Below are 25,909 nucleotides of genomic sequence, written 5' to 3' on the forward strand. Positions count from 1 at the left end.
CAGGGGCGACCATTTGCCCTTCAGCCTCCTGTCGCCACGGTGACCACGGACGCCTCCCAGATAGGGTGGGGGGGGGGCATTATCTGGACAGGTCTGTCCAAGGTACGTGGCAGGCTCACGAAACGCACTTACATATCAATATCCTGGAAATGAGAGTGGTGCTACTGGTCTTGCAAGCACTTCATCATGTTCTTCCCCGGGGTACTATTGCGATCCTATCAGACAACATGTCGGTAGTCTGGTACATAAACAAGCAAGGCGGAACCAGGTCCTACCCTCTTTGCCGAGAGGCCATGAGAGTGTGGCATTGGGCGATTTCTACCCAGCGTTTCCTAGTGGCAACGCACATTCCGGGGAAATCCAGTGTGATTGCAGACAGGCTGAGCAGGACCCTCCTGTTGCCCCACGAGTGGTCTCTCAACGACAGGGTGGCTGCAAACATTTTCGCCAGGTGGGGCCTCCCTTGTTGCGACTTGTTCGCCAGCCCTCACAATGTGAAATGCAGGGAGTTCTTCACTCTGACTCCCTCTCAGGAGCAGATTACCAGGGACGGTCTGGCTCACAGTTGGCCATCCGGTCTACTTTATGCCTTCCCTCCGGTTCCCCTTCTCCCGAAGGTGATACAGAAGGCGATTTATCTAGGAAGCGACATGATTCTGATCGCTCCACACTGGCCTCGTCAGGTTTGGTTCCCCTTCCTTCTGAGGTATGCGGTGGAGGGCCCATGGCTTCTGGACCTGGTGCCCGACCTGTTAACTCATCAGTCGGGACAGTCTCATCCATCCCTCAGGTCTTTGAGGTTGGCCGCCTGGTTACTCCACTTCCAACCTTAGTCAGAGATAACTCTCTTTCTCCTGACATCATCCACATTTTGTCCTCTTCTCACAAACCTTCCACTACTAAACTGTATTCCAGCAAGTGGAAGAGGTTTGCTGTTTGGGCCCGGCAACGAGGTATAGATCCCCTTACCGCCCCAGTACCTCAGGTTTTAGAATTCCTGGCTTCTTTGTTTTACTTGGGCTCTTCATTTTCCACAATCAAAGTCCAATTGGCGGCTATCTCTAATTTTCATGTCTCCTTTGAGCCTTCCTTAATGGCAAACAGGCTTTGCAAATCTTTCCTTAAAGGAGCGTGGCTCCTTCGGCCCCCAATAGCCCATCCTGTGCCTCCTTGGGACTTGAATATGGTTCTAGCTTCTTTAACTGCCCGCCCCTTTGAACCAGCAGCTACTTGTGATATAAAATTTCTATCTTGGAAAACCGCCTTTTTGGTGGCAATAACCTCTGCCAAGCGGATCTCAGAGCTGCAGGCTGTCTGTTCTATTCCTCCTTATTTGATTTTTCACAAAGACAGAGTATCTCTCAAGTTAAATCCTTCTTTCTTACCCAAGGTAGCATCCCCCTTATGCATTCAACAATCCTTGGAGCTCCCTGTGTTTTTTCCCTAATTCTCCAATAACGCAGAATATATTTTCCATCAGTTGGATGTTCATAGACACTGCGTTTTTATTTAAGTAGGACCAATCAGACACGAAAGTCAGATCAGCTGTTTGTGTCCTTTGCAGAAAATAGGTTGGGTCAACCGGTGGTAAAAACCACCATAGCCAAATGGATTAAAGATTGCATCTCCTTCATTTATTCACAGTCCGGCAAAGAGCTACCTTTTCCAGTCAAGGCTCATTCTACCAGGGCAGTGGCTACCTCTGTAGCATTCCACTCCAAATTATCGATAGATGATATCTGTGCGGCTGCTACCTGGACTTCTTCGCACACTTTCATTTCTCATTACAAGATAGATGTGGCTTCTCGAGGTAGAGCTTCTTTTGGTTCCACAGATGTTCTTCGTGTTTCACTGTTGCAGTCATAACTGTTGGGTGATCCTGCCAGCAGGCAGCCCGAGGTCGGCCAGAATCCCAAAGTCTGGGTCTGGCGTCAGCTGTACCAGCAAGCACCCTGACGTCAGAACGCAGAGGTATAAAGCTGACAGCCGACGCCATCTTCTCCAGTCTTTCTTGCCGTGCGGTGGAAAACAGCTCGCAAGTCGTTGGTTGGCGTTTTCAGACAACGTGCTTTGATTGTCGTCGGTCCGAAGTTTTCTACTTCTCTTCTCAAGCTAAGTACCCCGTTGGGGGAAACTTTTTTCTTGCTCCTCCGATGTCAGAAAAAGTTAATAATTGTATATTGTGTGGAAAACAAATACCTCATAAAGATTTCCACTCTTACTGTCTACCTTGCTTAGGCCCTGACCACGACGTTTCTTGCTGTCTGTTCTGTGCCAGGTTTAATTCTCGCACTATCAAGCGTAGGTACGATTGGGCCTTGAATTATTTCGGTAGACGATTCAATTACAGGATGTCGTCGGATACTTTACCGGCAACCGGAATTCAAAAGAAACGCAAAGACAAGGATAGGCCTCCGAGGTCCAAACATGATATTTTGCAGCCGGAGCCAGCTTCGGGTTTGGCTGTCGTCAGTGAGGCGCTTTTGCAGCCCCTGTCGTCCGCCACTTCGGAACCGATGGCCGACACGGAGTCCCATGGGGAGCCTTTTAGGCCTAGTATTTTAACTGCTGCAGGACCTTCGGACGTTGCTCCTTCAGATGGGTCCGGAACCGCTGTGCAGGTACCGGCTTCTGAGGGGGTTTTCAGGCCTTCTAATATCACTATTTCTACAAAGACAAAGGCAAAGTCAAAGACTCCTGTTAAACCAAGGGATCTGAAGTAGGTAGACTTCATTTGTCTGCAACCTGTGGGTATCGGATCCGACCTCGGATCCGAGCCGGCATTTCAAAAGCTTAGGCTCCGAGCTCCTAGCTCCTCCCTCTTACCCATAACCCCTTGCCAAGCCCTGACTGACCCCAGATTTTGTTTGCCGCTTTCAAGTTGCGACGGATTCCAGAGCTCCTAGGGAAAGATAAGTTTTTCTGACAGAAAAATTTTCAAAAACCTTAACTTTTTTAATTTAGTTAGTTAGAAGTGATTGTGTTAGGCTTTCCTCTCTCTTTCTTTTAAACTTTTCTCGGGATTTGCGTAGTTTGTGTGTGTGTGTTTGTTTGAGGCCTGTTATGGCTTATCATATCTGAAGCCCATAAGGCTGTATTCTCTAAATGTACCGAGTGTGGCCATAAGCTGTCCCCAGCGGATGGCCACACTCGGTCAATGCTTGGGGGTTGAGCACCTGTCATCTGGTTGTACCATTTGTGCAGGGTTCAACCCCCGAGCTTTGAGGGAGCGGAGGTCGAAGCTGGTGCTGGCGGGACTTCTCCCTCCAGATACCGCCGCTTCTGCCCTTCTACTCAGCAAGCAGTTGCTGTGGGCTCTCCTCCACCGGCTGGGACTCAACCTCCCTCTAAGATGCCGGAGGAGAGAGAGTCTTCTAGGGAGAGAGAGAAGAAGGAGAGGCGCAGGGAGAGGCACCACAAACGGAGAGCTGAAACCTCCAGTTCGGCTCCTCCATCTAAGCGAGCCTCCCCTGTGCCTTCTAGCTTTCCTCCTCCTCGGCTCCACTCCCCTCGGTTCTCTCCTGGGCCCGAGGAGGAGGAGGCTAGCCCTTCAGTGAGGTCCCCAAGGCGGCTCTCTAGGTCCGCTTCAGTGGCCTCCACCAGATCCACATTCTCCATGAGTGAAGCAGATATGGACCAGATGATGAGGAAATTCATCCAGGCCCAAATGCAAATGGGAGTGCTCCTAGCCCCCCCCCAATCCGGGAGGGGCTTCGACCCCTTTTTTCGCCCCTTTGGCTCCTTCTCCGACCCATACCATGGGTTCGGAGCTGTCGGCGCCGGGCAGAGTTGGATCCGGGGGTGGGTCGGATCCGATAGGTCGGCGCACCTCGGATCCGTCCCATCCCTTGAGTGCTTGGTGCCGGACCCGACCTCTCGGAGCCGAGGACCGAGCCTCGGATCTGAGGGAGCTGGTGTGTCTTCGGCTCCGTCCAGGTCGGAGCACACCGGTCTCTCGGATCCAACGGTTTCGGCTCCGGCTCCGATCCGTGCGTCGGATCCGAGTGGGGGTCGGCTCTCGGGGTTTAGAGAAGCTGGCTCCCCCTCAGCCTTCGACGTAGTGGAAAGGGCACTGTTGAGGACGTCCGGACCCCCGGTCCCTGCCACAGCTCCATCCCGCACTCCCTTGCAATTGGGCCAGGTTCCCACCAGCCGGTCCCAGGGACAGCCCGCCTCGATGTCTCAAGTAGTTCCCTTGGAACATCCAGCTGCGGAAGAGTACTCCTCGGACAGCCCCCCCCCCCGATGAAGTACCTCGGAAGCGTAAGTGCAAAAGGAGGCACATGGACTCCCCCGAGTCCGTATCAAGACACAGACTTGGATGAAGGGGAAGGCTCCCCAAGATCACCCCCTGAAGACGTCTCATTTGGAGACATTATGGAAATGTTAAGGATCAGGGGGGGGTGGTCTGCCCCCAAGGCTTCCTCAGACGAGTCTGTGTTCTTGGAGGCATTCGAGGGCCCATCTACCTCTTGGGTGTCTCCTCCTGCCGTCCCTCTGGTGGACCTTATATCCATCAGAGCGTGGAAGGATCCGGACACCGTTGAGCCTGTACCCAAGCGTCCTGACCGTATCCTTTCCCCTCCGGCGGACCGCACTCACTGGAGCAAGGGCCCCAGTAGATGCCATGATGATGGCTGCAGCCACTAAGAGGGAATTGGCCCAGGAGAGTCCCTCTATGCATCCTCCGGGCAAGGAGTCTCGCTCGATGGATCGCATTGGGAAGCGAGTTTTCAGTTCAGCAACCTTCTCTTTGAGAGCTGAACTACATGGCACACGTCATCAGGATGCAGCGGGATCTGATTAAAGAATACGCTGCATCTCCCCAGAGTCCATGTCGGGTGAGGATAAGCAGGTATACTCCACCGAATGGCCACTCTTAGAGCGGTTTCTAATACATCTACGCTGCTACTTTCTCACGCCACCGAGGGAGCCGCTAGAGCCAGCGGAGCAGGCCTAGTCATGAGGCGGCAGGCCTGGCTCCGCCACTGTGATTTCGCAGAGCCCTTCAAGGCGACTTTCGCGAATGCCCCTTTGATGGTTCTGCCTTGTTTGGCAAGACTGTTCGAAACACTGGTCCAGAGCGAAAAGGACGGAAGACGCTGTCTGCCGGAGTCCGCTTCTCAGCTCCCCAGAGGTCCTTCTCGAAGAACCAAAAGGGACAGAAGAAGATGTGGTTCCGAAATCGCAGCAGTCCCAACCTGCTCGGATAACCAGTCCTCCCGTGGCAGAGGAGGACAGGGAGGTCGCCGTCCTAGAAGCAGGGGGGCTCCTAGAAATTTTGGGTCCAGAGAACCTTTCTCTGAGAGACCCACGCAGCAGCCCTGAAGGGTTGCCCGGCTGTCCGTCTCTGGAGGCAGTCGGGGGGCGTTTCTCGAGGCACCTAACTACTTGGGAGTCCATCACATCAGACCGTTGGGTGCTTTGCGTGATATCTAGAGGTTATACAATTCCCCTGTACAAAATTCCCAGATCTCGCAGCCTCCCAGATGTTCCACCCGACCAAAGGGAGGCAGCAGCTATCGAAATCGAACAGCTGCTAGAAAAAAGAGCTATCCAGTGCGTCCCCCCAGATCAAACCGGGTCAAGGGTTTTACTCCAGGTTCTTTTTGGTGCCAAAGAAAACGGGGGACTTAAGACCAATCTTAGATCTTTCCCTGCTGAACCTGTCAGTAACCAAGCAAAAGTTCCGGATGGTCACCCTTCAATCTATACTCCCCCTCTTGAGGGAGAACGACTGGATGTGCTCCATCGACCTCAAGGACGCGTACTACCACATTCGCATGGACAGACGGTCCAGGAGGTTCCTTCGCTTCCGGCTGGGAGCCAGTCATTACCAGTTCAGGGTCCTCCCCTTTGGTCTCACCTCAGCCCCCAGGGTGTTCACCAAGGTTCTAGCGGTGGTAGCGGCCCACCTGAGGCTCCAAGGATTACAGGTCTTTCCGTACCTGGACGACTGGCTACTGACGGCATCATTAAAGCATCTTCTGTGCTCAGCCAGAGACTACTTTCTTCGACTAGCCCCAAGGCTTGGCATCACTGTCAACTGGGAGAAATCTTTACTGCACCCCACACAAGCTATAGATTTCATAGGAGGAAGGCTAAACACCAGGTCAATGCGAGCCTTCCTCACTCCAGACAGAATAGCCAACCTGAAGTGTCATGTAGCAGCGGTCCTGCAACCATTTCCGACTGCAGCTTCGGTCCTGAGGGCCCTAGGTTCGATGGCGGCAGCTATCCCGCTTCTTATTCATGCACGCTTACACATGCGGGTTCTTCAATGGACCCTTCAAGTTCAGTGGTCCCCTCTCTGTTCCTCTCTCAACACTCCGATAGCGGTCAGCAAAGCGTGCAAGGATTCCCTTCTTTGGTGGCTTCTTTCCCCGGAGCCCCTGACAGGGAGACCTTTTTGTGCTGCATTTCCCCGAGCCACAGTGACCACGGACGCTTCTTGCCTCGGGTGGGGGGGGCATTCTGCGGGAAAGATTGTCCAAGGCACGTGGAACCCCACAGAGACGTTGTTGCATATAAATGTCCTGGAAATGAGGGCGGTGCTCCTAGCGTTGCAAGCACTTCACCACGTTCTTCCTTCAGGGACTATTGCGATTCAGACAGACAACATGTCGGTAGTCTGGTACATCAACAAACAGGGAGGAACCAGGTCCTATCCCCTTTGTCGAGAGGCCATGAGAGTCTGGGAATGGGCAATTTCCACCAAACGCTTTCTGGTAGCAACGCACATTCCGGGAAAATCCAACATCCTTGCGGACAAACTCAGTCGCACCATTCTTTCACCTCATGAGTGGTCTCTCAATCCTCAGGTAGCGAGGAAGATTTTTGCCGTTTGGGGGCAACCCTGTTGCGATCTTTTTGCCTCTCCCTCAAACGCCAAATGCGACAATTTCTTCGCTCTGCTTCCCCCACCAGGGGAATTCCCGAGAGATGCGCTGGTGCATGCTTGGCCTCTCGGTCTCCTTTATACCTACCCTCCACTACCTCTGATGCAGAGGCTTCTGCAGAAAGCCAACAGTTTGGGGAGCAGAATGATTCTCATTGCCCCGTTCTGGCCTCGTCAACCCTGGTTCCCCTTTGTATGGTCTCACAAAATCAATCCACCCTGGATTCTGGATCCGATTCCGGATCTCATCTCCCACCCTCTGGGAATTTCGGTTCCCAATCTACGCACCCTGAAATTGACAGCTTGGCTGCTCCAGTTCCATCCTTGATTAGGACTCCCGGTATCTCGTCACCGGTCAAGGCCATCTTAGTGGCAGCTCATAAACCTTCCACTAGGCAGGTTTATCGGAGTAAATGTAAGAAATTCTCTATTTGGGCGGTTCAGAGAACTTTGGACCCTTTCTCAGCACCTATGTCAGCAGTGCTGGATTTTTTAACAGACCTCTTTCATCAAGGGGCAAGTTCTTCCACGATTAAGGTACAACTGGCAGCCATCTCGCATTATCACATTGGTCATGAGACAGCTCCCCTCATGACGGCGAAATTGTGCAAAACCTTTCTCAAAGGGATTTTTTTGTTGAGGCCTCCAGTCAAGGAGATTGTACCACCTTGGGACCTATCTTTAGTTCTGCAAGCTCTTACTGCTCCTCCCTTCGAGCCTGCAGCTTCTACAGACCTAAAGTACCTTTCCTGGAAGACTGCCTTCTTAGTAGCTATCACTTCAGCCAGAAGAGTGTCTGAACTTCAGGCTCTATGCGTCAAGCCTTACCTTTCTTTCTTTCCAGATAGGATGTGCCTCAGGACCAATCCATCTTTTCTTCCAAAGGTCTCTTCAGAATCTAATATCAACCAATCAATCAATTTACCTGTGTTTTTTCCCAAGTACTCAAACAAAGGGGAATACAAATTGCATTCCTTGGATGTTCATAGACAATTACGATTTTATATTCACAGAACAGCTGGTCACAGGCAATCAGATCAGCTGTTCGTCTCCTTTGCTAAATTTGCTTTGGGTAAAGCAGTGTCTAAAGTCACACTTTCTAGGTGGATTGCTAATTGTATTCTGCAGGCTTATGACACTTCAGGTAGACCTGCTCCTCAGAGGGTTACGGCTCATTCTACTAGGGCAGTATCCACGTCAGCCGCCTTTAAGTCCCGTGTGTCATTGGATGATATCTGAGCGGCAGCTACTTGGGCCTCGCCTCATACCTTTATTTCTTATTATAAGGTGGATGTTGTTTCCAGGGGAAGAGCATCCTTTGGCTCAGCGGTGCTCCAGAACATCCTTCCATGACGGCCACCCAAGATTCAGGTAGCTGGGGACTCTGTCCCACAGGTTGCAGACAAATGAAGTCTGCCTACTTCAGATTTAGAAGTTATGTACTCACCATAACGTTCCATCTGAGTAGGTGACTTCATTTGGATGCAACCATCCCCCCCTCCATCCCCCTGACCTTTATAGAGCAAGTATTTATGCTTGGTTCATGTACTGTAGTCAGTATTATTTAGGCAAACTCAATCTGAGGTCAGTCAGGGCTTGGCAAGGGGTTATGGGTAAGAGGGAGGAGCTAGGAGCTCGGAGCCTAAGCTTTTGAAATGCCGGCTCGGATCCGAGGTCGGATCCGATACCCACAGGTTGCATCCAAATGAAGTCACCTACTCAGATGGAACGTTATGGTGAGTACATAACTTCTAATTTCTTCACAAGCTTCCTCGGATACAGCTCCCAAGTCCCAGAAGCAATTACTTCGGATGGCTGAAGATTTACTTACAATGATTAGGGGTTCTCACCCTCCTCCAGAAAAAAGGCCTAGACAGGATATTCCGTATGATTCATCTGATCAGGCTTCTGTGTCTTCTGTCTCTTCCTCTGACCAGGATTATTCTTTTCCTCCTTATGAGGATTCTGATGCAGAGGACTCTATTCCCTCTGCTTCTCCCCCTGAAGATTTTTCTTTTGGGGAAACCTTACATGAGATGAGGGAGCATTTTTATTGGGAAGGTCAGCATTACTCTGCTTCCAAGAAGAGACTTAGGGAATTTCTCCTTCTCCCTCAACACAGACCTTTGGCTATTCCTCCTGTACTTGATATTGTGGATGATGCTTTTTCTGAAGCTAACCTAATTCCTGATTCCTTGCCGCCTGCTCCTTCTAAGCCTGATAGATTTTACAGAGTTCCTGACTCCCATCAATTCTTATTTAAGAACCCTTCTGCTGATCCTGAAACCATTTCTCAGGGTTCTAGGGCTGCTAAGGCTGCTTCATCTAAAAATCCTATTCCTTCTGAAAAGGATTCTCGTGCCTTGGACAGGTGGGGCAAAAAGGTTTACACTTCTGCTACCCTTTCTATTAGAGCTTTAAATTGCCAGTTTCACATGTTCAAGTATCAGCAATTTCTTTTGTCTGTTTTAAAGCAAAAGCTCTCTACCTTTCCTGCATGTGCAGAGGACAAGGAGTTACAGGATGTATTGCATGCAACTGAACAAGTTAGCAAACATAGTTTACATTGTGGTTTTGATGCCTTAGAAGCTTCTTGCAGGGCCGCAGCCTCTGGTACTGTTATCAGGAGACATGCTTGGCTTCGTGAGCAGAATTTACCAGAACAGGTTAAGGCTAAACTGTTAGATGCCCCCGTTCAGCATGATGTTTTATTTGGATCCAAGGCTGAGGAGGTTATTAAAAAGATGGAAGAAAAAGCAAAATCTATGCAGACTGTTAAAGATTTTTTACAAGTTCAGCCTCCTAGATTTTCTAGAAATTGGCCCTCCTAAAATTGGTCCTTTCCCACGTCTGACAGGCCTCAAAGGGGAAGATATAGACGCTCCAGAGGTTGGGGGCAGGCTCAGGCCTCTTACAGGTCCAGACAATGGGCTGCTTCTTCACCTAGAAGGGGAGACGACAGACCTCAATCACAAAAGAAGCAGACCCAATGACTCTCTCCGTTGGGCTGCAGGTCCTCCTTGCCTGGAAGCCCCTCTCGGAGGAAAACTTTCTCTTTTCTACCAAAATTGGACTCATATTACCCAGGACAAATGGGTTTTAGACGTGATTTTAAGAGGCTACAAATTCCACTTTCATACTCTGCCAAGGTCTTCGGGTTGGCCGGATCTGCCAAAACATCAATGGTCAGAGGCCTTAAATCAAGTAGACGCCTTATTGGCCATGAAAGCCATAGAACCTGTTCCACTTCCAGAGATGGGAAAAGGTTTTTACTCCAGACTATTTCTGGTCCCAAGGAAACAAAACTTATGGAGACCTATTCTGGACCTCTCAGTGTTAAATATCTTTCTGGAGATTCTAAAATTCAAGATGCTTACTCTGCAACAACTTCTTCCCATGCTCTCCCAGGATGCTTGGATGGTGACATTGGACTTGTAGGAAGCCTATTTACACATTCCCATCAGACAGGAACGCAGAAAATACCTCAGATTCAAGGCAGGTCCGAGACACTTTCAATTCTCTGTACTGCCCTTTGGCTTATCTACTGCGCCCAGAGTCTTTACCAAGTGTCTGGCTCCAGTAGTAGCTTATTGCAGACTCCAAGGAATTCAAATTTACCCCTACCTGGACGACTGCCTTATTCAGGCGGACAGCAAGGATCTTTTACTTCAACATCTGCAGTTTGTTCAGCGTCTTCTCCTACTACTGGGATTTTCAGTGAACACAAAAAAGTCACATTTGATCCCCTCTCAACAAATGATCTTTTTGGGAGCTCTTCTAAACACAAGCTTACAAAGGGCCTTCCTTACTCCAGAAAAGAAGTACAGCTGGCTTCAATTTTCAAGACCTTGGCTACTTTAACTCAGCTCACTGCAAGGAAATTCCAGCAGGCTTTGGGCTACATGGCTTCTTGCATCCTGTTGATTCCAAATGCAAGGCTTCATATGAGAAAACTTCAATGGTACCTAAAGAGTGTATGGTCTCAGCATTACCACAGCCTGGAAACAATGATACCTCTAATTCCCTGCCTCCAAAAGGAGTTCCTTTGGTGTTCCAGGGCTTGTGCTTTAAACGAAGGGAATCCCTTTCGTCTACCTCATCCTGCTCGGATCATAACCACAGACGCCTCGGATTATGCTTGGGGAGCTCATTACCTAAACAATTGCAATTGCAGGGCTATTGGACAAAGAAGCATCTTCCCTGGCACATCAACTTGAAGGAAATGTTGGCAGTCCAAAATGCTCTTCTAGCCTTCCAGAATCTTTTGCAACCAGGACATCTTCTGATTCGCACAGACAATACCACAGTCATGTGGTATATAAACAAGCAGGGAGGCTCTCACTCATACCCCCTTTGCAGACTAGCCATGAGTTTATGGGACACAGCTCTAAATCTGAATCTGCATCTTCAAGCTCAATTCATTCCAGGAAAACGGAATCTCTTAGCAGACAGCCTAAGCAGAAATCTTTTGGAGACTCACGAATGGATGCTAGACCCCAACTTATTCAGCAGGATTACGAAAGTTTGGGGTTGCCCTCGGATAGATCTGTTTGCATCCCATCTCAATCATCAGCTGCCTCTCTTTTGCACCAGGTCCTTCCACAAAACAGCTTGGAAAGTGGATGCCCTGTCTTTCAGCTGGAGGAATCTTTCGGGATACGCCTTCCCTCCTCTTCCTCTTCTGCCTCGGGTGTTACTGAAAATAAAACAGGACAAACCCAAGATTATCATTTTGATAGCTCCAAATTGGCCTCGGCAGTTTTGGTATCCAACTTTAAGACACCTGTTCTTGGAACCTCCATGGATTCTGCCTCTGTTTCCTTCTCTTCTGTCCCAGCATCAGGGTCAGATGCTACACTCTCAAATCAAGACTCTTTGCCTGGCAGCTTGGCTCTACAAGGGCCTTTGATTCCTTCTGCTTTTCCCAAACAAGTTTTGGATGTTCTCTTAGAAGCTAGGTGCCCTAGCACTAGAAAATCTTATGCTTCTAAATGGAAAAGATTTTGTATTTGGATGCGGGATCGAGGTTCTGATCCTCTTTTACCTGACATTTCTTCCATTTTACTTTACCTCTCTGACCTTTTGTTTAAAGGCCTCTCCTTTTCTTCCATTAAAATCCATGCTTCTGCAATCTCGGCTCATTACAACACTGATCCCCCCATCTTCTCTCACCAGCTGGTGAGACAATTCTTGAGAGGGGCTAAGAATTTAAGACCTCCTAGAACTCCTCCTGTTCCTGCTTGGGATCTTAATTATGTTTTGGAAAAATTTACTTTACCTCCCTTTGAGCCTGCTGATGCTTCGGATATCAAGTTCTTATCCTGGAAGACAGCTATTTTATTAGCATTGACTTCTGCCAGAAGGGTGTCAGAGTTGCAAGCTCTCATGGCTGTGGAACCATACCTTATTTTCCACCAAGACAGAGTTGCCTTGAGGACCAATCCTACATTTATGCCTAAGGTGATTTCTAAAGTGGCTTTAAATCAGACTATTCACCTTCCTACTTTCTTTCCAAATCCTCAAAACAAAGGGGAAAGGATTTTGCATTCATTGGACGTACACAGACAACTACGGTTTTACCTGGACAGAACTAAAGATTTCAGAAAATCTGATCAGTTGCTTATCTCTTATGCCTCCAGTTCTCTAGGCAAGGCTATCTCTAAACAAACTGTTTCCAAATGGATTGCCCATGGGATACGGTTTTGTTACTCTCACTTTGGGAGGCAGATTCCAGGTACTGTTAGAAGTCATTCTACTAGAGCAGCTGCCAGTTCAGCAGCTTTTCTCAGAGGAGTTCCTACCAAGGACATTTTGGAAGCTGCCACTTGGAGTTCAGTGCATACTTTTTCTAAGCACTATAATCTCCCTTTGTATTCTAAGTCTAGGGCAGGTTTTGCCTCTGCTGTCTTGCAGGGCCTTCTGGCTGCCCCTTCTTCTGCATAACCTCCTCCCTCTTCACAGCTTTGGGATTCCACCCTACAGTTATGACTGCAACAGTGAAACATGAAGAACATAGTACAGTTGTGTACACCTACCATAAATGTAGATGTTCGAGTGTCTTCACTGTTGCAGTCGGTGTTTCCCTCCCACCAATCCCTTCTTATCTTCCTCTTCTTTTGTGGTGTATTTGTGTTTCCCTTTTTGGACACCTTTTGGTTATTTTGGGGGACTTCTGACATCTGGGGCAAGAAAGACTGGATAAGATGACGTCGGCTGTCAGCTTTATACCTCTGCGTTCTGACGTCAGGGTGCTTGCTGGTACAGCCGACGCCGGACCCAGAATTTGGGATTCTGGCCGACCTCGGGCTGCCTGCCGGCAGGATCACCCAACAGTTATGACTGCAACAGTGAAGACACTCGAACATCTACATTTATGGTAGGTGTACACAACTGAACTTTCTCAGGAGTGTTTTCCAATGAGCCACCCGGGAGTTAGGTGCTAGGGATGCTGTCCCATCAGTTATGAATGTAGATGAGATAGGATCCCATTACATCTTTTAGTTATGTACTTACTATAACTTCGGATGTATGGGATCCATCTCGCCTACATTCATACGTACCCGCCCTCCTTCCCCCTTCCCATTGGATTTAGAGGGGATGTTGCAACTACTGAGTTCTTTCTCTTGAAGGACTTTAGTTTGTTACAGTTGCTGTTATGTTTCTGTGTCTGGATGTAGGTATGAAAGCGAACAAACAAGATCTGGGGAAGCAGGCGTGGTGCATTCTGGGATAAGGGGTAGCCCAGCCAATTAGAGACTTCGTTCTACTATATAGTGGCCGAGTCGGAGCCGATGGATCGGCTCCGAACCCCATCAGTTATGAATGTAGGCGAGATGGATCCCATACATCCGAAGTTATGGTAAGTACATAACTAAAAGTTTATTGATATGGTTTACGTCTCAAAATAATGTACACAGTAAAAGGTTTTTGATGAGTTAATGCACTGGTGGTTTGCCTTCTAATTTGCAAAGTAGGTAAGAAAAAAGTTATTGTGTAAAATGTTTTAACAATTAAAATATTATATGAGAGTCTTTGTACAATCAAGCTGTCTTATTCTTATATGTAATATTGGCACATGCTGTCAGCATGTTGAAATTCCCAGTGTTGACAGAGAAACATTGATGGGGGTCGTCATCCCCCAGTTAGATACAAATTATCGAGATATTATACCATATTAGGGCAAATTGTAAAATACTTATAAATGGCTATGAATTTGGAAAGGTGGCAGTGAAATTCTTCTGACATGCCATGAGGAACACTGACTTTTTTTGTTGATGTTTCAGTCTTCACTTTTATCAAAGATATCCAGGCTGTCTTTCTGCCTACTAGCTTACATGAAAATGATGACTATGAGATATGAGTTCAACTTTTGAATCTTCATGGCAAGACGAGTAGTAGGAAATGTTGGTTGAGCACTGAGTCTTATGCATTGCATTTATGTACTGTATGGAACTAAATAGAATCAATATTTTTTAGTAGGGGGTAATACGTAAGCCTATGTTGCTTGAGCTCATCTTTAAATCTGTAGTCATTCATTTAATGCATTATTCTTAAACCACAATCAGCTGTTTGGAGCTTACCTACTAATTCAAGACAAAAAAAAAATCTAGGTTAAGCCTGGTATATTAGGACTTTAGATACTATTTTTTTATACACTATTGTAAATATGTTAGCATAAAATATGTCTTAGAATACACTTCAGTATGTGTTATGTTATGATTTATGTGCCGCACATGCCTTTATCCAAAGCATTTCTGATTAAAGTCACCTGGAAGTCTGCTGTTTCCTTGTTAAATATTTTAATTAACTGTTTTATAATGTTTCCTTTGTTTTCCCAGAACAGACTAGAAGAAGCAACCTGAAATTCTGAAGATTAGCTGTCAGAAATGGAAAACGCTGACAAAAGATTTGAATTTTTCCAAAATTACACACTAAAAAGTCTAAGGTTAAAACCAGAAAAGTGGACCAAGTGTGTAGCATCCGAGGAAACCAAGCAGAACCTGCTTGAATTTTTTGACAAAAAGGATACTAAGAGTTTAGTTATTTTCCTAAATGCTTCTGGCCAGCTAGTTTGCAGTCTTGGATTTCCTGCCTCTCTGAAAAGTAAAGGAGTTTATTTTGTCAAAAAGACAGCAGATGTTGTCACCAAGGACAATATGAAACAATTACTTATGACTGGAGATCTATCCTATTCACCTGTGGAACAGCTTATTGCAGTTGTAGATGAGGTATGTTGCAATTGTGTTTTAATTTAATTTTCTATAATAGCCTTTACAAAGAGTAATGTCAGTGCAGTCACTTTTTTTCCCTAGATCACCATCCTGAACTCCATCACTGGCTGCTGCTAACTTACGAAGTATTTGTTTTCTTAACATGCACCTCCTATACGTTTGTTACAGGGACACTGCATCTTATTGCACTTAACTGCATTCTTCAACAAGCGAAAACATCAGGCTATGGATCAGGAGATGATTCATGGTGCTATATCTGAAGCTACTTCGTATTGTTCTTAATTCTATTCCCTCACAGGCAGATGCACTAAGGGGTCTGTTCCTTTGTGCTCCTTTCTATTCTGTAATGGTTGATTCAAAAAAATAAGCAGTTTAGTGGAATTTCCCATATAAGTTCTATAAGAAAAAGCAGAAATAGCAAGCAATGTGTAATTGATCCCCATTCATTCATCCTGTATAAAAAAAAAAAAAAAAAGAAATTAAACAAACAAGGACAATTCTAAAACATATTGTCAACGAAAACTCCAGCCAAGCTAGAACTTCCAATGAGTGACGTCCCAAACCTCATGTAACAGAGGCACATGGGATATATGTAAATGACCCTTATGATCATCAGGTGTTTTAGCTATATAGCAATTCTGATTGCCCATGACTTTTACATTTGAAGTTGTTTTAATGGCCAATACCAGGCCAATAAAGCAAAACTTAATTAGCTAGGGATATGCATATTTTGGTCTTGTTATGACCTCATCCGCATAGCATAAGCAGACTGTTTGAGTAGGCATAAGAAACACAGGGTTGTTATACCCAGCTGATGTCCATTATCATTAGGGTGACTGCAAAATATCCCAAATAACAAATTAAAACAAAGAGTTAGAAGGTCACACTGAAAAAACAATCAGAAAAAAATAAATGTAAACTTAGTTTTTTCTGATTGTTTTTTCAGTGTGACCTTCTAACTCTTTGTTTTAATTTGTTATTTGGGATATTTTGCAGTCACCCTAATGATAATGGACATCAGCTGGGTATAACAACCCTGTGTTTCTTATGCCTAGTCAAACACTCTGCTTATGCTATGCTGACAAGATCATAACAAGGCCGAAATATACGTATTCATAGCAAGTGGGGTTTGGTTTTATTGGCCTGATATTGTCCATTAAAATGACTTCAAATATAAAAGTGATAGGCAATCAGAATCGCCATACATCTGAAACATCTGATGTTCATAAGGTTCATTTGCATATATCTCATGTGCCTCTGTTACAGGAGGTTTGGGAGGTCACTTATTGTAAGTTCTAGCTTGGCTGGAGTTTTCATTTATTTTTTTCTGATTGTTTTTTCAGTGTGACCTTCTAACTCTTTGTTTTAATTTGTTATTTGGGATATTTTGCAGTCACCCTAATGATAATAGACATCAGCTGGGTATAACAACCCTGTGTTTTTTATGCCTAGTCAAACACTCTGCTTATGCTATACTGACAAAGTCATAATAAGGCTGAAATATCCATATCCATAGTTAGTGGGGTTTGGCTTTATTGGCCTGATATTATCCATTAAAATCACTTCAAATGTAAAAGTTATGGGCAATCAGAATTGCCATATAGCTGAAACACCTGATGTTCATAAGGGTCATTTGCATATGTCACATGTGCCTCTGTTACATGAGGTTTGGGAGGTCACTCATTGGAAGTTCTAGCTTGGCTGGAGTTTTCATTTATTTTTTTTCTGATTGTTTTTTCAGTGTGACCTTCTAACTTTTTGATGTGAAGTTGTTAAATCTCGCCGTTTATTCTCACTGATGGGTTCGGAGCTGATCCTCGGCTCCGACACGGCCGATACCTCAAAAAAATGGCACCAATCAGAGCTATAACCAACAAACTGTTTAAATATAAAGTGCTTTTCGTCCGAGTCTCTACCCAGACTTCCTCAGATACAAAAAACTAGACATGAAAAAAAAACCTTTTAAATATCCCCCCTTAAGTCACATGACCAGCTTCATTCCAAACAATTTAAAGGAACCACAACCATTTCTCATACAATAAAACCCTACTTAATATATAGAGCAAATAAGAACAATGTGTAATCATTATTAAAAGTTTAAAACATTCATTATGTAAAGTATAATAAAAAATATATTGAAAAAAACTAGTAAAGAAAAAGTTAATAAATTTATCAGTACCCTACCTCTCCAAAATGTTTCAGTTTTAACAAACATGCTATGGAGTACGTATCATTTAGACCTGGGAAACTGTATGCGTTCAAATGTAGTTGCCAAAACAGTTCTAACCTATCCAAGTGTAAACTAAGTGGGCCACCACTTGGATCAAATGATGTTTGATCTATAACCCTAAATTTAAAAAAAATGGGTTGGGTTATTCATAACATGTCTTGCTAGAGCATTCTCTATTTTATTTCTTGACTGCTGTACAGGTGTTCGTAAACTCGGTCTCAAAGTTTGCTTTTGGTTTTGCCGATATAGAATCATGGACAACATTGACAACTGGCAAGATAGACAATCATTTTAGAATTACAGTTAAATTTCTTATATCTATTATTTACCAGATCATATAAATATGAGGAGAGTCCTCATGACTGAAAACATGCGCTAATTAAACCTGTCTTTAAGAAAAAGGGGAGTAGGACAAACACAGATGCATACCCACCCTTAAGTCTACTTTCATGATGTAGAAAAATAATGGAGAAGGAAATATTGGATACATTACTATCAGAAATGGAAAGGTTGGGACTTGAAACCATATATCAGCATGCATATGTATGTATGTATGTATGTATATGTATGTATGTATGTATGTATGTATTTATTTATTTATTTTTATTTATTTAACATGCTAACATACGTTGAAAATCTGTAACATGATGTTCCATAACAATATAATAACAGCTATGAAAGAAAAATTGTGCTGTGATGTAATTTATATAGATTTAACTTCAACATCTGACAAAGTTATACACAAAATACTGATCCATAAATTAGAAAAACTAAGTATTGATTTACTCTTGATAAGATGGATAGCTGCATGGCTTACAAATAATACTTGGCAAGTATCATACAGCAGTTGGACAGGTAACATTTTTGGTTACAGTCAGGGTGCCCCACAGGGCTCTGTCCTAGGCCCTTACTTGTTTAGATTGGATCTTTCAGACCTATCTTTTTCATCTGAGGTGTTCTACAGTCTGTATGCAGATGACCTGAAATTGGGTAAACTGATTACATGTGTTTCAGATAGAGCATGTCTGCAAAATAACTTTATTAAATTAACCATTTGGGTAGAGGAGAATAATATGCTGACAAATACATCAAAAATTAAGCATATGAGATTTGGGAGACATAAACTGAAAAGTGAATATTTAATACAGCACACAGTGATTGAAACTGTAGATTAATTTCAGGACCAGGATATATGGATAGATCCAGCTCTGAATTTTTCTAATGACATCAACCAATTGGTTAATGATAGTTATAGAAAAAGACGTTATGTACTTACCATAATGTTCCAGCGGTGTTGTCCATTTTCATTCTTCCTCAATGGATGGGTTCGGATCCGACACTCGGATCTGACTCGGCCATTACACTAGTTTGTGGCCTCTGACAAACTCTCACGTTCCTTTCCTATCCACAGTGTACTATCCTCAACATCTCTCAGATCCTATTTACAGCTTGAGAGAGATAGAATCTATAAAAGAGATGCCATAACTGGAGTTCAACAAAAGGGACGTAAGGTGTCCATAGTAGTCTCATTCCTTCAAAAAGGGACATATGGTGTCCCTAAGAGTCTAATTTCTCCAGAAGTCATTTGTGAGAAAAGGAGGGGGATGGAAGGTGGGAAGTTGAGGAAGAATGAAAATGGACAACAAAGATGGAACATTATGGCAAGTACATAACTTCTTTATCTGATGTTGTCAATTTTCATTCATTCCTCAACGGATGGGACAGAGTCCTCAGCTACCTAAATTCCTGGGTGGACTCTAAGGAAAGATATTCCAGAATACAGTTAAGCCAAAGTCTGTTCTTCCCCTCCAGATCAAATCTAGTCTGTAATGAGTGATAAAGGTATGCAGATTTGACTAAGTTGCAGCCGCAGATATATCGTACATGGATGCTCTAGACTGGCATACCATGGAAGTAGCCATAGATCTGGTTGAATGACCCTTTAGTGGTTTAGGTAAGGGCAAATTCAATTTGCTGTAGACAAATGAAATGCAATCTGTCAACCAGCTAGCTAGAGTTAGATTTGTAAGTGATTCGAGCAACATGTTACAGTTTCATAGTTTAGTACTAGGCTATCTGCCCTGGGGCATTTGTAAGCCTAGCCATAGTGATGTGGCTTTCGCCACCCCATAAAATGGTACAAAATGCACAGAATAGATTTAGAATACTGTGCCTCTGTCTAGTAGTGACACAGTGAAGGTCCCCTTATATAATATAATTAGTTTACTGTTTATGTGCAAAGGAAGCAAACAGCTGGTCTGTCTTTCTAATTACTTTTGTTCTGTGCTGGTAGAAATGTAGATGAAGTTTGTGAAGAATACTGGCAGGTTAATGGCCTGCTTAATGTTGGATGTTATGTGATCCTATCTCGCCTACATTCTGAACTGATGGCTTCGGAGCTGATCCTCGGCTCCGACTCGGCACGCTATACTATAGAGCGAAGTCTCTTATTGGCTGAGCTATTCTATATCCCAGGATGCACCACCACTACTTCCCCAGATCTCGTTTGCCGCTTTACAAGCTAAGACGTGGTCTCCGACTTGGCTGAGCTAAGTGTTTCTTTTCTAAGATTTTTCTGTCAGGAAATTTCTTAAATTTGACCCAAAAGCTGTTTTAACAGCTATCGTTGTGGTTTGAGTGATTTTTTGTGATTTTTTTGTGGTAATTTTGTCTTCAGGGAAAGGTTTCCGTTTAAGTTAGAGGGGCCTTCCCCTCGCGCGTGAGTGAGTCTTTTGTGTCAGTTTGTGGTGCCTTTTTGGTCCTTTTAGTTGGTCAAGTACCCGTTTTTAGTTAGAGGGTTCTTGATTATTTCAGTTTTACTATTATTGTAGTAATAGAGTTGGGCATTGCCTTATTCTTTCCTTCTACATTAGTGTGTAGTGACTGTGTACAATTATGTCTAAAGAACATAGACCATCGGGGTTTAAGAAATGTACCCGATGCAGTTACAAGATGTCCATTACCGACGATCACTCCTTATGCGTGTATTGTTTAGGCCCCAAACACCTTCAGGAGTCTTGTAGCGTTTGTCACGCTTTTGACTCTCGGGTCCTCCAAGAGAGGAAGAATAAATTGATTTTAAAAGGGATTATCAAACCTAGTTTTGAGGAGGCTTTATCTTCCTCCTCTTCTCCCTCTAAGAAAAAGAAATCGTCGGCTCCGACCAGCCCGTCGGAACCGACCTCTAAGAAATCTCGGCAGGCTTCTCCATCGGCTCCATGGACTTCAGAGCCGAGGGCGGAACGGTCTGCCATGATGCCTCCAGCCTCGACTCCTCTGGCTTCGCAGCCGACAGCTGGAGCTTCGAGAGGCGGGTCACCTTCATCGGCTCCGCTGATTTCGGAGCCGATGAGAGTTGCCCTCTCAGACTCTTCCCCTTCGGCACCGAAGACCTCTTCGGCACCGAGGGAAATTACAATGGAGTCTCCTTCGGCACCGATATTGATTGAGACAATTGGGCGGTCCCCAGTCCTTGAACCGGTGGAGAAGTCTACTCGGACCCGTTCGATCTCCTCCCGGTCTTCCAAGATGTCGGATTCGGACATTGACAGGGTGCTCCAAAGGCTGTTTCAGTCTCCAGTCTTCCAAAGTTAGTTTGGCTCCAGCCCAGTCAGCTTCGGAGCCGATGGTGCACCCTTTAGCCTTGGTTCCTCCTCCAACAGCCTCGACACCGTTGGGAGTCGGTGCTGGTGGAGCCGATGGAGGTTTCCGGGTCGGCTCCGACCCTTACTCCTACCCCGCCTTGGTCGGAGTTGACACGGACCTCTTGGTCGGCCCCGGGGTGGCGCGGGACCGATGTTTTCGGTTCTGAGCCTCTCTCGGTGTGTCGGCTGCGGGAGTGCCGTCTGCTGTTATGGCTTTGGGGGTCGGACCTTCCCAGGATTCTGGGGGTCCGGCCTTTAGAGCCATGAGGAGTGCTTTGGCCAAATCTTCTTTGGCTACCTCCACCGTCTCCCCGGCACCTTCCCTAGGCACGGAGACTGGTTCCTTTGTAGTCCCCCTGTCTCAAGACAGCGGAGCCCTGGGGCCAGAGGTCACCCCCGTTGGGGGTCCCCCTCTTCCTGGAGGTCCCTCTGAAGAGTCTTCGGAGGAAGCCCCAAGAAAAAAACAGTGCAAGAGGAAGCACGTCGACTCCCCTGACGAGTCTCTCACCTCGGACACTGATCTTGATGATGCTGAAGGGTCCCCCAAGTCGTCCTCGGATGATGTCTCCTTTGCGGACATCTTGGAAGTTCTCAAACAACGAGGCGGCTGGCAGAGCAAACCCCTTTCCCCTGACGAGTCGGTGTTCCTCAAGGCCTTCGGGGCTCAGCCCTCCGCCTCCTGGGCATCTCCGCCCTTCGATGAACTCCTAGATTTGATCTCTCGAAGGGCGTGGGAACATCCAGACTCTGTGGAACCGGTGCCTGCTCGCCCTAACAAATTTTTGTCAGCGCCCCCGGAAAAGGAATTTCTCACCAAAGGTGTGGCTGTAGATGCTCTGGTGGTGGCATCTGCTACCCAGCAAGATGTGGCAGAGGCTTCGACGTCCGTCCATCCTCCTAATAAGGAGTCTAGGAGCATGGACTGCAGAAGCGCACCCTTACTTCAGCAGCCTTTACCTTAAGGTCTCTGAATTACCTGACGCACTTCACTAGACTTCAGAGGGATCTGATCAAGGAACTCTCAGATACCCTCTCTGGTAACCTACCTGAGCAGTTGGCCCAGATGGTTAGCTCTCAGTTGGCTACTCTATCGTCGATATCGAACTCGTCCATGAGGCTCATTTCGTATGCAGCCGAGGGGGCGAGTAGAGCGGCGGGTATGGGTGTTGCTCTACGGAGGCAAGCCTGGCTCCACCTGTGTCATTTTGCGGAAGCCTTCAAGTCTTCCTTTGCCGACGCTCCCTTTGATGGGTCCTCTTTGTTTGGACCCAAGGTAAAGGACACCTTGACCTGCTGTGAACAAGAGGGTAAGACTTTGACTGCCGTAGGGGCACGGTTTTCCTCTCCCTTTCGGCCTTATCACAAGGCTAAAAGAGGAGGGAAAATGTGGTTCCGTAAATCTCAGAAGACTTACCCCTCACAGCAGGACGATCCCCCTTCTAGAGGCAGAGGAGGGGGAAATTTTTCAGGAAGACGCCGTCCCAGAGGCGGCAAAGGATCCCGCAACACTGGAGACCGCGAGTCCTTTCATGGCTCTTCAACCTTTCAGCATCCCTGAAGGATTGCCCGACTGCGCAGCTCCGGAGCCAGTCGGGGGTTGTTTTTCGAGGCACCTAAAGGCCTGGGAGAGTATCACTCAGGACCGATGGGTGCTCCGAATCATCGCCGGAGGTTACATCATCCCCTTTTCGCACCCCCCCCCCCGCCATCCAGGAAAATCCCGGACCCGCCACCCAGTCAACAGGATATTGCAGCCATCAAAATTTCAAAGCTGCTTCAAAAAGTAGTCATCCAACCGGTCCCCGTAGACCAGACCAGATTAGGGACTTACTGAAAATTCTTTTTGGTGCCAAAAAAGACCGGGGACTTGAGGCCCATTTTGGATCTCAGCTACCTAAATCGATCAGTCAAGAAGTCCAAGTTCCGAATGGTCACCTTACAATCCATTCTCCCGCTGCTGGAGAAAGGTTTTTGGATGTGCTCCATAGATCTCAAGGGCGCCTATTATCACATCCTGGTAGATCAGGCGTCCAGGAGACATTTGAGCTTCAGCCTGGGAGACAGTCATTTCCAGTTCTGCGCACTGCCCTTTGGTTTCACCACAGCCCCCAAGGTGTTCACCAAATGTTTGGTGGTGGTGACTGCTCACCTGAGGAATCTAGGATTCCAGGTGTTTCCGTATCAAGACGACTGGCTCCTAACTGCCACCTCCAGACATCTACTATTACAGAACCTAGCAGCCACTATATCACTAGGCACCTCCCTAGGAATCACCTTCAATTGGTCAAAGTCTGTGTTGCTGCCATCTCAGTGCATACGGTTTATCGGAGTAGAGATAGATTCAAAACGAATGCGGGTCTATCTCCCTATAGAGAGGATAGAGACACTACAGTCTCAAGTTCGAGCCTTGCTTCTCAAACGCAGAGCCCCAACCAGGATGGTCCTACAACTATTAGGCTCCATGTCGGCCACCGTTCTCCTAGTGTCCTTGGCAAGATTACATATGAGGATTCTCCAGTGGCTCCTGTCGGTCCAGTGGTCTTATCAGGATCTCCCCCTCAGTCACCACATTCGGATCACGGAGACCTGCAAGCAGGACCTTCGTTGGTGGCTTGTTTCCTCCAACCTGGATCAGGGAAGACCCTTCGTTCCACCACCTCCAGCGGCCACATTGACTACGGACGCCTACCAGACGGGGTGGGGGGGCATTACCTGGGCAGGTCAGTCCAAGGCAATTGGCATTCCAACGACAGTCTCCTTCACATCAACATACTAGAAATGAGGGCGGTGCTTCGGTCTCTGCAAGCGCTGCACGATTACCTCCCTCAGGGCGTAATTGCCATTCAGTCCGACAACATGTCAGTAGTCTGGTACCTGAACAAGCAGGGGGGGACCAGATCCTATCCCCTTTGCAGAGAGGCCATGAGAGTTTGGGACTGGACGGTTGCGACCAAACGTTTTCTGGTAGCGACACATATCCCTGGGAGATCCAACGTAATAGCCGACAGACTGAGCAGAACTATTCTCTCTCCTCACGAGTGGTCTCTGAACAATACAGTGGCAGCTCAGATCTTCAGAAGATGGGGAACTCCTTGTTGCGTCCTCTTCGCGACCCCGCTCAACGCGAAATGCCAGCAGTTCTTCTCTCTCACCCCAGCTCCGGGGGAGATTCCCAAAGACGCCTTATTCCATGCTTGGCCCACCGGCCTGTTATACGCCTTTCCACCGGTTCCCCTCCTTCCCAAGGTGATCCAGAAGGCGACTCATTTAGGAAGCAAGATGATTTTAGTTGCCCCATACTGGCCTTGTCAAGTCTGGTTTCCCTATCTTCGGAAATATGCACTGGACGGTCCATGGTTCCTGGATCAGGTTCCGGACCTATTGATCCATCAGTCGGGACAACTTCATCAGTCCCTTCATTCGTTGAAATTAACAGCTTGGCTCCTCCTCTTCCAACTATAGTCAGAAACCATACTTTGGACCCGGAAGTTATACGTATTTTGTCCTCGGCCCACAAGTTTTCTACTAGGAAATTGTATAATAGCAAATGGAAGAGATTTGCTATTTGGGCTCAACTCCGGGGTCTAGATCCTATGACTGTCCCGGTGTCAGAGGTCCTGAAGTTTTTAGCTTCTCTATTCAATCAAGGTTCTTCGGTCTCTACCATAAAGGTTCAATTGGCAGCTATTTCCAATTTTCATGAATATATGGATCCACCTTTGATGAGCAACAAGTTGTGTAAAGCCTTCATGAAAGGTGCTGGGCTATTACGCCCTCCGATTTCTCATCCTGCTCTACCGTGGGATCTCAATGTGGTATTACGTGCCTTGACCTCTTCCCCCTTCGAACCGGCAGCAACTTGTGACTTAAAATTTCTGTCTTGGAAAACTGCTTTTTTGGTTGCTATTACATCAGCCAGAAGAGTTTCGGAGCTTCAAGCCCTATCTGTCAAACCACCGTACCTGGTTTTTCACAAGGATAGAGTATCTCTCAGGCCTAATCCATCCTTTATTCCTAAGGTTTGTTCTAGCTTTTGTCTGCAACAGTCATTAGAACTTCCAGTTTTCTTCCCAAAGTACTCAAACAGAGCGGAATACATCTTACACACATTGGATGTTCACAGGCAATTGCGCTTCTATTTAGATAGAACGCAACAAACACGGAAAACAGATCAGTTATTTGTGTCTTTTTCTGACAATAAATTAGGCAAAGTCGTCACGAAGGTCACTATTGCCAAGTGGATCAGGGACTGTATCAGTCATACTTACTCTATTTCTAATAAAGAGCTTTCAACCCCTGTGAAAGCTCATTCTACGAGGGCTATGGCTACTTCAACAGCCTTTCATTCTAAACTTGCCATTAGTGACATTTGTGCTGCGGCTACGTGGTCTTCTCCGCACACCTTCATTTCTCACTACAAATTGGATGTGGCATCTTGGGGGCGAGCTTCCTTCGGTTCCACAGTTCTCAGGAGTGTTTTCCAGTGAGCCACCCAGGAATCAGGTGCTAGGGACGCTGTCCCATCAGTTCAGAATGTAGGCGAGATAGGATCACATAACATCTTTTAGTTATGTACTTACCATAACTTTAGATGTTTGGGATCCATCTCGCCTACATTCATAATAACCCATCCTCCTTCCCCCTGCCTTGGAGATCAGTAGAGACCGGACGGTTCGAGTTCAACCGTTTCATCTTGAAACATCTGGCAATGTTATATCAACAGTACATGTGCGTGTGCATGTGTGCGGACAAACAAGATCTGGGGAAGTAGTGGTGGTGCATCCTGGGATATAGAATAGCTCAGCCAATAAGAGACTTCGCTCTATAGTATAGCGTGCCGAGTCAGAGCCGAGGATCGGCTCCGAACCCATCAGTTCAGAATGTAGGCGAGATGGATCCCAAACAT

The 25,909-nt window shown here is 46.4% G+C and overlaps 1 protein-coding gene across 1 annotated transcript in view; it reads left to right on the forward strand.

Annotated features, from left to right (window-relative positions):
- LOC122800226 (dynein axonemal heavy chain 17-like) overlaps nt 1–25,909 on the forward strand; it is a 17,083,451-nt gene that overhangs the window by 329,541 nt on the left and 16,728,001 nt on the right. Inside the window, exon 2 of the mRNA XM_044069720.1 lies at nt 14,737–15,126. Coding sequence (XP_043925655.1) covers nt 14,785–15,126 — 342 coding nt within the window. The 5' untranslated portion in view covers nt 14,737–14,784. The remainder of the gene's footprint in view (nt 1–14,736; nt 15,127–25,909) is intronic.

The sequence above is a fragment of the Protopterus annectens genome, chromosome 4.part0 (assembly GCF_019279795.1).
Source record: "Protopterus annectens isolate FY-2018-M chromosome 4.part0, PAN1.0, whole genome shotgun sequence".
In the NCBI taxonomy this organism is placed as follows: Eukaryota; Metazoa; Chordata; order Ceratodontiformes; family Protopteridae; genus Protopterus; species Protopterus annectens.